Consider the following 19,189-nt stretch of genomic DNA (forward strand, 5'->3'; position numbering starts at 1 on the left):
CATAACCGTATATACTTAGAGGTGAGATAGGCACCCAAACATCAACTATAAGTAGAAATATTGGCATCCTATTTCTATTGAATATATGGAAAACCAACCCTTCATGTCATCAATTATAAGTAGAAATAGTTTTTTTCTCATTGGTAACCATCCTCTAAACTTTTGAGTGTATATAACATCATCAACAAAGTAGTCTTATATGAGATGATTGTGTCCGGATTCATGATTTCTCTGTAAATGACTTTTTCTCATTCTCGAACGCAAACTTTCATCTTATTGTTCTCGATAAAACGTGATTTTTTCCTATAATTTTTCCAATAAAAATTGAATCTCGTAATGTCAACACGTCCAAGAAAATAGAAAATGATGATGATATTGTCAAAATGCTAAAATAAATATAGAAGTGATGAGTATTAGGAGTGAGCATATTAACTAAAAAATCGAATCATAACCAAATTAACCGATATAACAAAACCATTACTAAAATATATGATGCAGTTTCTAATTTTGATTAACCAAATACATATGGTTCAGTTATGGATTTCATCTAAAACCATATCACTGTAAACCGAGTCGAACTATAATATTAATAAATGTTTTTAATATAATATAATATTAAATATATAGTATGTAATTATATTAGGAATTGAAAATTTTAAGGGTACTTAATTGGAATTAGATGGGATAAATAATCTTCTATCAGTACAATTATATATACACAATCATTCATTTTTTATAACAATGGACTTTATATTTTTCAATTTTTATAGAAAAATATTTTTATTTTTATGTCATCTTGAACCATTGTTGCTAACCGATATCAACTATTAACCATAATCATTAACCAACTAAAATCGTTAACCAAAACCAATATTAACCACTACCCAATGGTTATCGAAATACATTAACCAATTGTAATGGGTATGGTTCGGTTTTCACCAATAATCGAACCAAACCGTCTCATATCCATAATGAGTATTTTTGTACGGTGAAAAAAAAAATATGATTGGTATTTAAAGTTTGGAAAATGTATATTTATAAATATCTAACGGCTAGAAAAACAAAAGGTGGGATCCTATGAGTTCTTTCTCCTGCAGCAACCTTAACGCACAAAACACATCACAAGATATGTCAATTTAGCAAAGAATATGTGACACCACCCATATTATATCAATTTGGGTAATTCTAAACCCACGAATAAATATCTATATGCACGAATAATTATTGCAAAATATACTTCCATCAATCAAATCTCATGTATATAATAGTATTTTAATTTTCAAATGTTGTCCTCATGCTTCTATTTATCTTTCAAAATTTACCTTTTGTTTTTTAAAATTTTATTTTAAACCTTTTACTTAATATATTCCAATTTTGTCCCTATACTTTTATTTATCTTTCAAAATTTACCTTTTAAGAAATGGCATAAAAACATCTTTCTAATTATATGCACGAATGAAGTTTTAAATCTTCACTTATCAATTTTAACATATTAAAATGATTTTTTAATAAAAAATATTTATTCAAAGTTATTAATGTTATTTTTCATTTTACCTTAAACATACTTATATTTATATTGATTTTTAAATCAAACCTTTTATTTTCTAAGACTTTCATATATATATATATATATATATATATATATATATATATATATATATATATATATATATATATATATATATATATATATATATATATATATATATATATATATATATAAGAGCATTCATAAATATGTTATTTTTCAAATTTATAGTAAATACCCATGTACTTATACTGATTTTTAGATTAAACTTTATACTTATATATATATATATATATATATATATATATATATATATATATATATATATATATATATATATATATATATATATATATATATATATATATATATATACATTACATTTTATCGATAAAATGATTGACACACATATTAATACATTTTATCGGCACGCATATTAATACGATAATTGAAATTTTATGGGCAAAGTGAATATATATAACAACCTCACGCAAGCTTAGGTATAAAACCCCTTTAAACTATATTATTTTGGTTCAAATAGAAATTGTAAATGGTACATTGTACTTCAAAATATTTAATCTTTTTTTTAGAAACATCAGAATCGCACATATATAAGTTTGCTAAATTTATAAAAAAAAAAAAAAAAACAAAAAAAAAAAACAATTTTTTTTAATTTATAGAGATCTTAATAATTATAAACAACAAAACATAAATTTGATTTTATTAATTATCGGATATTATAACTGTAGAATTGTTACAATTATTGTGTGTTGCAAATGGAGAAATGTAGGAATTCAGGCGAGCAGCATAAACAGTTTCCCATCCAGCAGACCGTGATGATCTGTTGTGACGCCAAAGTGGTAAAATAGTAGGCATTGGATATCCTCCATGTAAATCAACCTTCACATAATGATCACCTCTAACAAGAGCAATAACAACAACTCTATGAGTTGAGATGTCTTGGGGACCAAGCCATAGTGGAAAACATGTTGACGGACTATCTTTGCTTAGAAAAATAACTATTACATTATACTTGTTAGCAATGAGAAAGCTAGTGACCGGCATAATCAACCAACGATCTGTTGGTGCGAAATGTGATCCATTGAAATTCAATGAGTGGTGTATGGTGTTTAAATCGTAATCAAAAATCTGTGCGTACTCAGCTGGGTGTGCTAACAACTCATTCTGTAAATCTAAGCGGATTTGACGCCAATTATCTTCACTATAACCGAGACACGCAGCTATTGCACGAAATCCACAATTTCCATCTCCCCTCACGTTTTGTATGTTTGTGACATATGGATGAAATTCATACGGAATTTCATTCATAAGTGGATCTGAATTATACATTACTTGTTCTTGGTTGAAGTACGAGCTATGCATCGATTGTTCCTGATTAAAAGTTGAGTTGAACATTGGAGGTTCTCGGAACGAGTACGTACTGTGCCTATCCGGCTCCTGGTTTAGATCAAACAAATTAGACCGCATATAATCAGGCGTATAAGTAGAAATGCTACGTCGAGACGGATATTGAGTTGGTGGCGCTTGAGTCGGTTGATCTTGAGGTGGTGGATGTTGAGTTGGTGGGTCGTGGTTTAAATCGATATGGGTTTTCTTGAAAAGTTTCTTCTTTAAGGAGGGGCGCCCACGAGTATTTTTGTGAGTAGCAGGTTCAGAAACTGAAGTTGTTGACGGCGTGATTAAGTTTAGTAACTTCCTTGCTAAACTTAACTTAACAGGTCTTGATTGTTTTTCGTAATGAGCATTAAACATATTTACCTCAACTGCACAACCCAATTTATCATCTTCTAACGATTTGCATTCTAATAAATCAAGTTTCTTCCAAAACTTATCTACTGAATGAAGCGGTACACAATGACCTTTTTTAACAAATATAGCTTGTTCATGCGCACATGGCAGCCCATAACTTGTACGTACTTGACATCCACAATTTTCATAAACAAATCCAAATTCTTTGGACCGCTCATATTCTTTGAAAATGATATCAAGTGCATAAATTGAAACGAAACGACACAATGGTTTTAGATGTGGTATTTCGTAGTACCGATGTACAATGAAAATTTTGTTATGCGCAAGACTCGCTTTTATACCTGTGTATTGTGACTCAACAACATCAGCAATACGCTTCAATGATTTGGCGATATCTGATCTTGATGTTTCGACATATCTTTTTAACTTGGCATGTTGACTTTCAGCTCTATTAGTTGTGTGATTGACAAAGTTAAGAAATTCACATATCATTTTTATCTTCCAAGAATTATCTACTGACGAATATTTACCCTGTAGGCTAAATGGACAATTAATTTTTTTTGTCCCTGTTTTTTTTTTGGAGATTTGTGTACTTTTGTATGTACCTCCACGGTCACATTGAAATACAACATTAAAGTTACGTTTAGAATTTTTTATGACGATGACATAACCTAAAGTATTTGCCATATTTTGCACCCAATCCATCAATTCTTGACGAGAATTGAACACCTGACAATTATATTATTATCAGTAGCAGACAAATCCACTTGATGCTTACATTACAGTAACAACATACTAATGAATTTATACCTTATTTGTTTTGAAGGGTGACGTGTCATCAAAGAAATAACGACTTTCGTTCAAACTTTCATTTTCATATGTTTCATTTGTGTCAATTGGATGAATATCCGTTTCGAATGGTGATGTGTCGTCGAAAAAATAGTTACTTTCATTGAAGCTATTATTTTCATCTATTTCATTTGTCTCCATTGGATGAATATCATCTCTCTAAACATAACAAAGAGAAAACAATATATAATAATAATAATAATAATAATAATAATAATAATAATAATAATAATAATAACAATAATAATAATAATAATAATAATAATAATAATAATAATAATAATAATAATAAGAAAGGTTAAGTACAAATACCTCATAATATGTGTCACCCATCCATTCTTTCCAACTTGTCATTTAATAAAATCTATATTTTTAACAAATATCATATATTTGCTTTTAAGGAAAGTTACTTTCAGCAAGTCGCTTTCAGTGTACCATATAAGAAATACGAATCCTCTATATATAGAAAGAAATTGTAACCAAATTTTCATTTTTATCCCTTCTATTTTTGTTAATGTTTCATAGTTTATATTTCTTATTTAACAAATTAATTTTTTTCTATTAATATTTAATAATATTCATTATTACTTTTTTTATAAATGTATTCATGAGATCATTTTAATTAAACAACTTTTATGAATAATTAATATGTTTCTACTTGTTAGTTTTCAAAATTAATAAAGTTTTAAGGGTTTAAGATTTAAATTGATAAAATCTAGGGTCTTTTCTAAAACTACAATGTAAACCGAAGGTATAAAATTGTAATATTATATTTTATCGATAAAATAATTCGGCACACATATTAATCGGCACACATATTTATCGATAAAATAATTCGGCACGCAATTCAATGCAACAAATACACGAAAAAGTGGCACCCATATTGTTTTACATTCTTGTATATTAATTTTATTATTATTTTTTTTAATTATAACCTTTATATATGTAGAAGTGTTTACTTTAACCCTTATTGTTTTACATTCTTGTTATTTTTTTTTTATATTTCGTGTTTAGTTTTCTATGATCCTTTTTAATATATAGTAACATCTAATCTAAATCAAAATATATATTTTTAGCCGTTTTTTATCTTTATTTTGATAAAAAAAAATCAATTGGATATAACATTAGGTACACGTTTGATAAGAATATATATTAAACACCTATTATATTAAACACGAAAAGTATCAAAAAATATAAATATATATATATATATATATATATATATATATATATATATATATATATATATATATATATATATATTCTACAAAAAAAATGGACTTTAACTTTTCAACAACATTAAAGAAAATGAAGTAAATTTTAAAAAAAAAGTCATATTTTATATATAAATGTGGATCTCTATGGAAAGATGATAAAAAATCACTAACAATGTTATATTCGTTTTTTTTTCGATAAAAATATAGCCTAAAATAATTAAACTAAAAAAAAAATGAGTTTTATTATAATTCCGTGCATGTGTGTCCATTATAAAAGTTTACAACCCTTCATTGTGTTGTTGATCGCTTTTAAGTTTCGACATTTTGGATTAATTCATTGGCTTCTTGATTATAATGGTCCTCTATTGAAGTTTTCCACACACACACACACACATATATATATATATATATATATATATATATATATATATATATATATATATATATAAGAGTGTTGAATCGAGAACATTTCTTATTGCGAGAACATTTAAGAACAAATTTAAACTATCTAATATTTTTAAATTAAAATCATCAAATAATATTAATATAAATAAAGAAAATAAGTAAAGAAATTAAAAAAAACCCCACTAACTAACACTATTCGTCACGCAAACAACACCACTCATAACAAATATTATTTTGAATGGTTAATCTGAAAATTATAATCAATGCCCAAAATTTATAAAATAACCTAATTATATTGAATAGGTATATAAGATAATCACAACTTGTAAGGTCCTCAAAATGAATCTTAGTAGTGATCAATAGTAAACACAATCACAGAAACGAGAACAATTAGGCATCAACAACTAAACACGCCTGATTAACCCTCTATATATAGGGAACTACGACCGAAAAGAGTTTATAGCTGTAAGGTGTTTACGACCGTAAACTCATTACAAACATATGTTTTAAATATATGTGTGTGAGAAAATTTGGTTAAAACTTATGTTTTGAATATATTATTAAAAAAATCAAAAAAAAAATTTAAAGTAAAAAAATTTGAAACTTAAAGGGGTAATATATATTATTTTTATAAGTTATAGGGGTATTAAATGAAAATATTGGACAAATGTAATGGATTAGACAGATAACTTATGCTTTTATGATGACTTTTATGCAGTACACGAATTTATTCGTGTATATAGGAGAACCCTATCAATTTAGGAAAGGATAAATTACAAAAGTTTTTGTACATTTGCGCATGATTGCAAAAGATCATTGTCATCAACCACATGCCCCTGCCACGTCAAGTGACAACTAGAATGAAACCAGAAAACTGACATTATTGGTTTTTTTTATATAAGTGGGTATTTGACTATGATTGCAAAAAGAAACGTAGTACAACACAAAAGAAAATTGCAATAATCCTTATTTTAAATAGCTTTTTAGTTGTTAAAATTATATAACACGTCTAATTTATATCAATATCTTTATTTTCACATATTAATTAAAGGTTTTTATTTCAATATCTTTATTTTCACATATTTATACCAAAATACAGTTCTATTACTAAAATAAGTTTCAAACATACAAATATTTCTTATTTTTTTGTGATGTGAGCATGGTAAATCAGCAATTAGCAAAAATCAAACAAAACGTTTTACAAAATAATTAACCGGAGTTAACTGTAACTTCACCGGCGCCGTTAGAACTTCCGACGTCGCCTTGCCACGTCCACACGATATCCTTCAACGCCGGTCTAATGCCTTCCTCACAGAACCTCTCGTACTCCAGAGTATCGCCGGAATCCTTCGTAAACTCAACCACCGTCATCTCCGCCGCCATCTCGAACACCTCCGCCGTCACTGCCAACGGTCCTTTCCGTCCCTCCTCCGTTCCATCTATCCTCACCTTGAAATCATCCTCCGTCTCAACGATAAACCTCAGCCCTCGCGCCGCCGCTTCTATCCTCTCCACGATCGCCGCCGCTGAAAATTTCGACGTGAACATTGACGCCACCTTCTTCTTCTCCTTGCTCTCGAACAAAGTAGATAAGTCAAATCCAGACGACATAGATGAAATCAGCTCAAAAGCGTTGAAAAACGAAGGCGATGATATTGATTTTTTCAATCCAGGTGTCGGATCTGGAGATGAAACTCTTTCTCTCTTTGATCGAAACGAGCTGTTCCGGGAAATACCCCGCCGGTACCACGGCACACGATTTATTCCTTCAATCGAGATCCGCCGCTCTGGATCCGCCATCAGAAGTTTCGAGATCAGTTTCCGAGTTTCCGGGGAGAACCACGGCGGAAACTCATACTCCGCCTTGAAGATTTTCCGATACAGATTCATTAGATTCTCATCGTGAAACGGGAGGAATCCAGCTAACAACACATACAAAACGACGCCGCATGACCATATATCAGCCTTCGCACCATCATACCCCTTCTTCCTTAACACCTCCGGTGCGACGTAAGCAGGAGTCCCACACTGTGTATGTAGAAGTCCATCGTAACGTTTCTGCTCCGGCAAAGCAGAGAATCCGAAATCCGTGATTTTCAAATCGTCATTTCCGTTGAGAAGTAGATTCTCCGGTTTGATATCACGGTGGGAGACACCACGGCTATGGCAAAAATCAACGGCGCTAATCAGCTGTTGAAAATACTTACGAGCGACATCCTCCTTGAGCCGTCCGCCACCGGAGACTTTCGCGAAGAGTTCACCACCGGAGACATACTCCATAACATAATAGATCTTAGATTTAGTAGCGAAAACTTCACGAAGTTCAACGATGTTAGGATGTCGAACAAGGCGAGTGGCGGAGATCTCCGTTTGGATCTGCTCAACCATGCCCTGGTCTCGAACTTGATCCTTGTTGATGACTTTAATGGCGACACTTTCACCGGTGGAGACCTCCCGGCCATGGTAAACCTTGGCGAAGGTGCCTGTTCCGATGAGCTTCCCCTTCTCGTACTTCCCACCCAATAGCATATGCTTTTCTTCCTCCATTATTAGAGTCCCATGAATTGAATGAATGGATTGGATTGAAATCGAGTGATTGATAGATCATAGAGTTGTTGGATTCATGATGGAGGAGGAAGTTTTGGAGTATTTTATTGGGAAGGATTATGATTTATGGGTTGAAATGGTGAAATGGGCGGCAAGACAGAGTAAGAAGTTGAAATTATTTGGGTTCACGTTATTCGGATTCTTTGGAGACTTTCTCTTCGTATTACAACAATACAACGTGTAAAACCAATCTTATCTAAACTATAGTTGAGAGTGTAGACTTTTATAAGGAATTTATTTATTTATCGGTTACATTTTACTTTGACTAAGTTATGGTGGACCCCATGAGTCTTGAATATGCAACTCATACGAGACACATAATACAATCTAGTATCGACATTGGTGGTAAAAAACATCACTCGCACTCTTGAAAGAAACATGTAACGTGAAGAACCAAAATAACCCTATACAAATGTTACTCAACAAATATCTATTTCATGTACCTATCAATACTTAGTTTTAGATGCTACACTAAAAATTCTATGTTAGAGTACCTTAGAGGTGTGACTAGGAATTTGGTGAGGCAAAAATCTAGAAGGGAAGATGATTTAAAAGCCCAATAAAGTTTCCAAATCATTCAAAAAATCTCAATCATGTTTTGTCTCTACAAAAAAAACCCAACGAACTTAATTTTTTGTATAAAAAGTCCAACAAAGTTTCAAACCGTTCAAAAAATCCCAATTTTGTTTTGTTTAAATTCATTGGGGGGTTTTTTTTTTAAACAGTCAAAACATAATCGGAGTTTTGTAAACGTTTTGGAAACTTTGTTGGTCTAACAAGTCGTTTTCCCGATATGGTAATAAGTCATGTCATCTATTTCTCGTATTTGACTTTCAGGAAAGTGTAACTTAATTGGGTTTTTTAGACAAAATGTAAAGTTCGTTTGATTTTTTTTACAGACAAAACATAATTGAGGTTTTTTAAACAGTTTGGAAACTTCGTTGTGCTTGTAAATCATTTTCCCAATCTAGAATGACTATGTGGAAGGGATAAGTGTTTGGAGTATCTTGAGGTTGTTTACTTGTTGTACATGGGTTCGGCCATATAGTTCTTAATTTTTATGGTTATAAGTATTTTTAGCTAGGGATTTAATATATCAATTTGAAAACATTCGAATAATAGAAGAGTTATTCAGTTTCTGCTCATAGACGTAGGTCACATAGATCGAATCATGTTAATTATTTGTGTTGTTTTTATTGGTTTTCCTTGATTGATTGTGTGACATTATCCATTTCAAGTACCTAGAAAACCTTAACTCCAAATGCAATGTGAACCTCTATTTCTAAATGATGAACAACGATAGCTTTCCAAACTCGACAAAACAAATTCGTCACCAAAGCAAAACTGCTGATAGGGATGGTCAAAACCGGATATCCGAAATTTGGATACGAATTTGGATATTGAATCAGATATCCAAAAATCACAGAGTTCATTCACTTTAATGCTTACAAATCCAAGTTTACAATCGATTAAACATAAGTTTGGTTAATATAAACTGGAGGTGAATATAATTTACACGTATGCATAACGTTCTAGTTTTCGTTTTCTAAAGTTTCAATAGAAACTAAATATGATAATACCACAATGAGGACGTTTTAATCGATGGATGAAACAATGGCGGAACTAGTATGTTGGTACCCCTCAATTACTCCCTATATGTACTGACAATTTTTTTGAGATATATTAGAAGGTGTGCACTGGTGAAATCAAGTGTGCTTCTATGGAGGTTAAATTAAAAAGCCAATCATTTAGTAGCCCATTAAATAGAACAATGGCCCACTAAATAATAAATAAAGATGGAGTGAGAAATTTGGATTTTCCATTCGCAATTTGCTATTTGACTTCATTTTTTTCTACTAGTGAGGCTAATACAAATCTTGTTTATTTATTTTGACTTTTGATGTTTTATTATTTTATTTTAGTTTAGTTATTAAATTTGAAAACTTAAAATTATGTTGGTTTTTTATGTTGTTGGTGAAATTAGGTTTAAATCTTTAATTGTGTTTAAGGGGTTCCATTGTAAATAGGTGATGATTTCTAAATCTTTAAAATTGAATTTGGTGTTGTCCGTTGCAACCGCAACCATTGAAAAATGTATTTACGCAATGACGATCTGGTATACCGACTTGCAGTAATAAAATGGGTGATGAAGTTTTGAATGATGTTTTAATTTGTAGTAAAAGAACTACTTATTAATGTTAAGATCGAACGAGTGATAGAGTGTTTTCAAAAATTAGGTAAATAGAGAGGTCAACTTTAAATGTAAGACTTTTACGTTAGTTTGTAACATCTAGTGAACCATAATTAAAAAAATAAATTATATTACTATATTTTATGGGATTTTTTTTTTTTGTGCTACCCCTTATAAAAATTTATAGTTCCGCCATTAGGATGAAACATAGATTTTATTTGTTTTAGGATACGATAAAAACATTAAGAGAAATTGAATAATAAGAATAAACTCCAAATTATCAAATTTAACAAGTTAATTTATACACCTAAGCGTTTTTTTTTTATTATTTTGATAATGATAAAAGTAAGATGTTTGATTACTTTTGCATAGATATTCAAAAATATCATCAACATAATGTTAAAATAAATAAAGAATATGATTATTTGTTGTTAAACTTTAATACCACCTGTTCCCTTAAAACGACAAGAATTTGACAAAACAGGTTCTATGTGGTTTAAAAAAACACCATCCCCATAGCATGCGTCAAACTGATTCACTTATAAAATTTGATTAATCTTTTTTTCCTATATGCAGATGATTGTGCATAATGTGCATGTAAAAAAAATCATTTTTTTCGAGCAAAAGGATCCAGTATGCTATGTGTATGTTATTTGTTAAAGAAAAAAAGTTATCTAACATTTTTAAGTTTTTCATTTGACCTAGCTTGACTATAACAAATTAATTACACTTACGTTAAAGTTATTTAACTTATATTTTCATAAAAAAGAAAAACTATAACACGTTATAAAAAACTGAAAGAAGCGATCATGCATCATGGAAGAGTTTTTATCACTTTTGCAAAAGGCATGGCCTGTGTATTTGTTTGTTTACTGTAGTCTTAAATAATTGTTTGTATGTTATCTTTATAATGATTATAAATTAGGGAAAGAAAAAGTCAAAGCTGAACAAATAACGTAACTTATGAATTATTGAGACATCTTAAAAGAAAAGGATGTCATATTACTTTTTTAATAAATCTGAGTCCGAATACATGGAATATTACGTTCCTTTTATAAAAAAAAGTTATGGTTGGTGATTGGGTGTTGGTAATATATTGTATATTATCTTATCTTTAATACATTATCTTATTAGACATTATTTTGAAGATAAATAATTTTGAGAAAACTTATTTCCATATGGAACATAACATATAAAAAGATGAATGAATAGATATTGAAATTATTATTTTACTTAGTAATAACTTCTAAAACCCACATACGATATAGGTATTCTACATAGGGTTTGTTACAATAGGGTGAGTTTAATGGATTAGACAATATCATTGGATTGATTTAGTGGACTGATCTTCTAGTGTTTTGGAAACTGTTAGTATATTAGGCTGGTATATCAAATTCGGTTTTTTATATTATATATTTTAGTAACCATTTACTTAATTTAATAAGTCATTTGCATTTATCACTACTACTAGAAACATGGGTTTTAGCGACGGATGAATCCGTCGCTATTCCGTCACTAGAGGTCTTTTGCGACGGAATCGTGACAGGCTTACTCCATAGCCAAATCAAAGGTGGCTAATGGCTTAGCGAGAGATTTAGTGACGGACTTAATTTTCTTTGCGACGACTTTACCAACGGAATTTCCATCGCAAGTTGCTCTCTTAATACCGTTATTTTAGGACATCAACGACAAAACTAAATAAATATTCTGTCGCTAATCCCTTGCAAAGCTCTATATCCGTCCTTTTATTTTCTGTCGCTAATCCCTTGCAAACCTCTATATCTATCTTTTTATATTCCATCGATGATCCCTAGCAAAATTTAGATGTAATTTTTTTTTGTTTCCGTAGCTGATCCCTCACAAATATATAATATTAGTTTTTTTATTACAAATCTAAAATAAAAAAATACTAAAAACATCAAATAATTATACAATCCCAAACTAAACAATAATAAAATACCAAAAACATCAAATAATTATATAATCCAAAACAAACAGTAATATTAAAATAGCAAAATCAAGTACCAAATTTTAACAAAACATCAAATATCAATGTTTAATATCAAAAACCTATAGATGTATACTCTCTTCTTCTGCCCATCCCTCTAGACTCTTGCAGCAGCCTACATGGCAAAGAAAGGTATAAAAAAGACGACTTTGTCCCTAGAAAAACAAAGGTGAGTGTCTAAGTACCTGTTTGTCATTTGCAGGATTCAAATCAGCTCAAACAGAACAAGTCTATTTCAACCTATCAAGTTGAGGTCACAACCACCAGCTTTGCTGCTAAAAAGAAATGCAAACTCATCCTGCAACATAATGATGTGTATTTTTTTATTAAATGAGTATGTACTTATTAAATGATTAAAAATTAAATACCTTTGATGGATCATTGAAGCAGTTGACCAAATTTTGTATTATGTTGATTGATGTGGAGCCATCTTGCAACTTTTGTCCAGTGTTTTAAGAATTACAGCTACTTAAAGATTTAATCACTTTTATTAAAATCCTAATTACATTAAAGAACTTGTAATTTATACCTGAGTATAATTTGAAACCAATACAATTCGATTATTTGTTCTCTTACAAAGATGGGCCAACAAACAGGCCAAGACTTGCATCTTTCCTGACACTTCAACTAGGTCATCATCCACCAGTCCAAGATCCATCACCACCAGTCCAAGATCCAGATCTAACAATTTAATAAATAAATATCAAGAACAATGTACAAAATAACACAACATAATAAGACATGATTTAGTTTTACCTTCCGTAGAACATTTTCATTGTATCATAAATCAGCTACAATATCAAAGAAATGCATTGAAAAAAATTGTGTCCTAATAATGTTGTGATTCTTCCAAAAATGTTTTACCTTTGGATGATTGCAGAGCTTCTTCAAGGCAGCTATATAAGCTAGAATTTTATTTGTTTCACATCTTCAACAATTGCTTGTTTCACCTACAATCATGTGTGTTCAAATTTCAATTTAAGATCACTATCAATACACATATCAGTTATATAAGAGCATATAGTAATAATTTCCAAACAGAAACTTACATTTTTTGAACGAATAAAGTGATCATTTCCAAGCTAAAGTCTTTCCATTCTTGTGATCATTTCTAAGCTTTCCAACGTTTTCTTTTAAAGCTACAAGAGCACCAACACATAGGATTCCCTCATTCCCACCTATCTCATTCCCCCACCTAAAGTTTTTCGCAAAATCCTTGCCTATATGTTAAAAAGATTGAAGCTTTTAACTCAATAGAAGAAACTGTTAACCAAAAAATGGTCAACTTTCAAGAACTATAACAAGATATACTATATATATTATATACCGTGTCAATGAAGCTCTTTGTCCCAACAATAACACTTCCAACTGGTGCACCAAGCCCTTTCGACAAGCATACCTGAAACACAATATATTATGAATTCAATTTTTAAAAACTATAACATGATTCTTGTTTCCATTTTATAACGATCATAATTCATAAGAAAAAGGTTTTGGAAATTGGAAGTGAGGTCATACTGAAACAGAATCAACAACTTGTACAAGCCTACGAACAGGGACACCAAGAGCCTGAAAAAAAATCTTGAAAATGAATGGATGGAAGATGAGGAAGAAGGTTGAAATTTGAAAAAGGGTTTCTTTAACTCACAACAGATGCATTAAAGATACGAGGTCCGTCTATATGAAGCTTTAGGTTATGTTTTTTGGCAAGCTCCCCAACCTAGTCTGTGTAGTCTACAGAAAGAACTCTGCCACCAGAGCTGCATCATTGACAAATTGAGCAGTTTCTGTTAGGCATTTTGTCATACACCTATAGAGCATTACAAAAACGAAATGGAAATTCATACTTAGCATGGGAATTCTTGGAAATGATTACAAGAAAACGTTGGAAACCTCAACTATCTGTAAATTGTACACATTAGTTTTTGAATGAATAAAGTGAATGAGGTATGAATAAAGGGAATGTACAGTTTCATACCTTTGGTGGTAAGTGATTTGATAACAATGCATTAGTTCTCCTCAAATAAACTGAGAACAAATGTCCCGAAAACAAGTAAGATGCTGAAAAACTAACTACTTCTTACAAAATCTTAAATTTATGATATTTCAGTAAGACAAAATTACCTGATTAACCTTGGCACTTAGTTCTGCAAACCGCTCATATAGCTACCACATAAAGCATATCTAGCCCATGATCCCAAAAGTTTGAAAGAAATGCAACTTAAAGCTATTGTTATTGTTAAATAAACAATATCTCATTATCATAGTTCACTTTTGTGGCTCTCATCAGGATGTCCATTTATCATTGATCTTATGTTTAGCTGGTGAAAGTGATAGCCAATTGGATATCATACCTCAAGAGATAGTGGAGCTAATACATTCCTATAAGTTGGAAACTTTTAATTACAAAAGTATGATGTTTCTATATTTGGTGATTTAGAGATGTATTTTGTTATTGTTATATGTCTCTATCTAATGAAGATGTACCTTTAAAGCTTGATGTCGAAAAGAAAAAATCAGAAGAAACACTTGAGAAACAAGTGGAGTGAAGCTTAGAAACACCAGTCAAAGATAGTCAAAGCTAAAGAGCTACAGAACCTGTTGAATTAGAGACAAACATTCAAGAGATGAAGGAACATGTCAGGTTAGAAGATGAGATTCATCTACAAAAAAGTGTATAACACAATCTAATTATTATATTTTATATATTCTAAACATTGTTTCAACTTTATTGCTAGTATCTATGTTTCAGGCAAGAGAAAGTGAAACTACGTACTAACATCATTTTCGATTGAGTCAAGCCTTTGTTCAACTTTTGTTTCATGAAGGTGGCGTAGCGTATAGCCTGCAACATTTTCACCTATTAAAGTTAAATTTGACATAAAGAAAAAAAAAAAAAAAAAAAGAACACCACAACTAAGGGAAACATAATCTAGTGATTATAGAAGCATCTCATGCTGTAATTTGAGTTAATTTTATGGTGTTTGATGTTGAAAAACTTACACAAATCCATATACTTAAACCTAATTCTCATATTCTTATGGATTCTTCTTCAATTTCAAGAACAAAATTATTCTATTTATAACATTTAGTATGATACATATGTAGTCAGGAGATTTCTTCCAAAAAAATTATGAATATAGATCGATCAATTCGATATTGAGGTAAAGTAAGCTAAACATACCAATCAAGGAGTACCAATAGATGTTATGGAAGTTAGTAATGTAAACACAACTTTATGCCTCTCATATGTATCCTATCAAAATGAAGATCATCAATGAAAGGGGAAAAAAGAGGGGAGATATAAGTAAGAAGCCCTAGTTGTTGAATAATCACAAACGACCAACTTGGATGAAAACCAGAATCATTTAAAATACCTTGCTTGATAAGAAAGTATCTTCAAGAACTAAACTTAACCTAATATACGACTGAAGAAAAGAGAATCAAGAGATTTACATGAATCGGAAGTTAATTTAAACAAAATTTAGATTTTATGGAGGTTGCCGGAATCGGAAGACAGCAACGGTGAGGTGTTTTGTCATCTGTTTGAAAGGAGATGGTGATATTAGGTTAACATAGCGTAGGGAACTTACTCCAGAGTGATAAATCAGGTTTGGGAGGGAATGAAACTTACAACAATTTCGTGAAACTAGAATTGTGTTGCGCTAATTTCAGGGAGAGATCGGCGATTGTAAAACAAAAACGCACGTACCCCAAATAAAATTTTTGTCGACATTATCTCGCTAAACACGTACCAGATGAAAAAAATTGGCAATTTCTCTCTCAGTCGCTAAACCCTCGTTCAAATGCCTTCATCTTCGACCGATTGGCGAGGGATTGAGGTGCGTCGATAAACACTTATGAGATCTGTAGTTGATCCCTCGATAAACCCTCACTTCTATGAAAAAATGTGGAATAAATAAAGAAAATATCTAAAACATCGCACATCTGTTGTAAATCCCTAGCTATAAGGCTAAAATTTTGCTACAGGATATATCCGACTCTAAATCCGTCGTTGCTGAAACTTAAGTTTCTAGTAGTGTGTGTGTATATATATATATATACTTATTATGTTATTTACTTTATTTAATGAGTTTGAATCAGTTTGTTATTTGAAAATATATTTTGTTTTTCTTACTATGTAACTGAGTTACCATTTCATTTGTGTTTGATGCGATCAATACAGCTTTTTAGTTTGATATATAAAAAATTTATGAGTCTGTAACATGTTATAACTCGTTTAGTAATTACTGATGAACGATGTAAGAATATTGCATATTGATCCGTTTGTTCAAATTTTGTATAAGTTTAAACAATTTTATTTTAAAGTTTTGTTTCGGTCTCCCCTTCATTTTAGTGCTCTGTGTCCTGAAAACAAGGCAAACATATAGCTTAGAAATTCTTTAATATTCCAATCCTCACATAGAATTAAACATTATATTTGAACTAACTTTATAAAGCTACAAATATCTATTTATTTATATACACCAAGAGATGAAAGATATGCAATCAGAGCAGACAAAAACATAGATGGAGTTCAGAAAGAATAACATAAACAATTGAGGAAGAATAAAATAAATGATTGTATAAGGTTGAAAGATCAAACGTTGGAACTTAATTTGAACTCAAAGAAATGCAATTGGAGTTGAAGAAGCGGGAAGAAAACATTAGTTTGAATTATGAAAAACATAATTATGTACCTGTAATATTACTTAGGGTTGTTTTAGCCATGGTGGTAGTGGGCTTTAGATTGTGTATTGTAATATTTGCTTTATTTGAGAAAATATATGTGATCAAGGTTGTAAAAACTGTAATCATGATCGTAAGATTGTACGATCTTATGATCATGCCTACATGGGCGGTTCTTTTTGGGTGCCCACAGTGGCACCAGTAACCATTGCTTTTTCTGTATGCAGTGTAAATTTTTCGATTTTTTTCTTTTTTCTGCTATAAAATGTGCAATCGGCATCACCTACTACGGAATTCTGCATCCGCCCGACCGCCCCTGCCTACCTAGGTAAATTGATCCTGATCTTACTAGGATCGGATCGTAAGATCGTATCATAATTACTATTTTTTAAAACAACTTTTTTTCATTGACTAACTATCGTAGAATATTACTTTGGATTCTTTATCAATAAATGATGTATTGGATGTGTATTTTTTTTATGTTTTAAACAATTTATTGTTAACCGAATGGTTAATAGATGGGTGAAAATGTATTTTTTATGTATTAAAATGGTTTTGGTAGAATCTTACGATCTGATTCGATCTTACGATCACGATCTTGCAAAGAGAAAAACGATCCTACGTAAGATCCCAATCTTGATGGCCTTGCATGTGATGGTTTTGCTATAATTAGATGATTATTGAAAAGTTTATACTTCTACAAATTATTCTAAAGAACGAATAGATAATTAGGAAACTTGATAAAAAAATGTTGATGATATAATCTAACAAATTGAACAAAGATGTTATAAAAACATAAACTAGCAAGAGGCAGAAACAGTTGGGAGTTAGTAAATAAATATCTTCACTATCTACCAGAAAACGAACTATTACATATAGAGTCTTTTTAAGTTATTTGTTTGTATTCACTACAACTAATTTAAAACAATACAAAACGAACAATATTATAAGTGATTCAACGAAATGCGAAATATTTGAAATATGTAAAAGCAAATATGATTTATCAACTTAGATATAATCCATGATATATGCTAGATCATTGTCTACCTGTGAAGTGTCTTCTTCAATAGATATTGTTTATGAAAGTTTGGACAATATATGTTGTGATGTAGTGGTTTTTCTCACTCATTCTCAACTTCTACTATACATGCAACATTATCTACATGTCACAAATAATTTGTGATCTCCTTAGCAATCTATTTATGTAACCAGTTGTAAGTAAAAACAAAAACAGGTTCGCAAAGAATAAATTTTACGTGCGAGAAAATATCGAGCTTTTATAAATATGTGATCGATAGTTCATGACCATTCATTGTAGTTACCAAAAATAAGATCTCAAAATTTCAATTTTAGAGAATAACTCTCCGAAAAAACAAATAGAACTAATAGATTTCCTTGATATTTGCAATAATACTTGATCCTAAATGATTTTATATAAAAAGAACACAATAAATCTTGCCATCTCGTATTGTTAATTTGTCAAGTATTGCAAATAGCCAAATACTATGAGGATAATGTTCATTTTTATATTTAAACCTGAGTTTTATAGGTATTATCCAACCGTCGACTACCTTTTAGATAAAATAGAACATATCTTCTTGGTTTATATTATTACATTCGCATTATGTGTGTATTTAATGAGATTATATATGGTCGACTTTACACCTATAAAATATATAATATCCTCATATAATCCAAATTAAAGATATGGCATATGTCCAAGAAATCTAACCTTGTAACTTATTTTCTTTTCCATTAATGGACATGACACAACTTAAATTTTCAGCCTTGTTTATGGTCATTTTAGTTTTCTTTTATATAATTCAACTTTAAATTTATAAAAATCATCCAACTAATTAACCACCATCATTACAATGAACTTTTACCAGTTTTGAAAATTGAGTTTTTTTTTTTTTTTAAGATTT

The 19,189-nt window shown here is 30.3% G+C and overlaps 1 protein-coding gene, 2 long non-coding RNA genes and 1 pseudogene across 4 annotated transcripts; all 4 read right to left on the bottom strand.

Annotated features, from left to right (window-relative positions):
* Window positions 1-2,251: 2,251 nt before the first annotated feature.
* Window positions 2,252-3,790, bottom strand: LOC145002876 (uncharacterized). The gene has a single exon (XM_078962061.1). It carries the CDS (start codon window positions 3,788-3,790, stop codon window positions 2,252-2,254), a length of 1,539 nt encoding a protein of 512 aa, XP_078818187.1.
* A 3,020-nt stretch (window positions 3,791-6,810) lies between these two features.
* On the bottom strand, window positions 6,811-8,578 carry LOC145000227 (CBL-interacting serine/threonine-protein kinase 25 pseudogene; annotated as a pseudogene).
* Window positions 8,579-12,508: 3,930 nt separating this feature from the next.
* LOC145000230 (uncharacterized) lies at window positions 12,509-13,003 on the bottom strand. Its single transcript, XR_013661162.1, has 3 exons — window positions 12,944-13,003; window positions 12,761-12,873; window positions 12,509-12,690 (listed from the first exon to the last, which is right to left on the bottom strand). It is a non-coding gene; the product is annotated as an uncharacterized LOC145000230 (long non-coding RNA).
* Window positions 13,004-13,331: 328 nt separating this feature from the next.
* On the bottom strand, window positions 13,332-15,167 carry LOC145000229 (uncharacterized). Of its 2 annotated transcripts, none has more exons than XR_013661161.1 (7): window positions 14,554-15,167; window positions 14,423-14,477; window positions 14,094-14,335; window positions 13,903-13,974; window positions 13,625-13,705; window positions 13,440-13,525; window positions 13,332-13,366 (listed from the first exon to the last, which is right to left on the bottom strand). It is a non-coding gene; the product is annotated as an uncharacterized LOC145000229 (long non-coding RNA). The 2 variants fall into 2 exon arrangements; XR_013661160.1 differs by having other exon boundaries at window positions 13,625-13,795.
* Between the last annotated feature and the right edge of the window lie 4,022 nt (window positions 15,168-19,189).

The sequence above is a fragment of the Lactuca saligna genome, chromosome 6, assembly GCF_052625555.1.
Source record: "Lactuca saligna cultivar CGN05327 chromosome 6, ASM5262555v1, whole genome shotgun sequence".
NCBI lineage: Eukaryota > Viridiplantae > Streptophyta > Magnoliopsida > Asterales > Asteraceae > Lactuca > Lactuca saligna.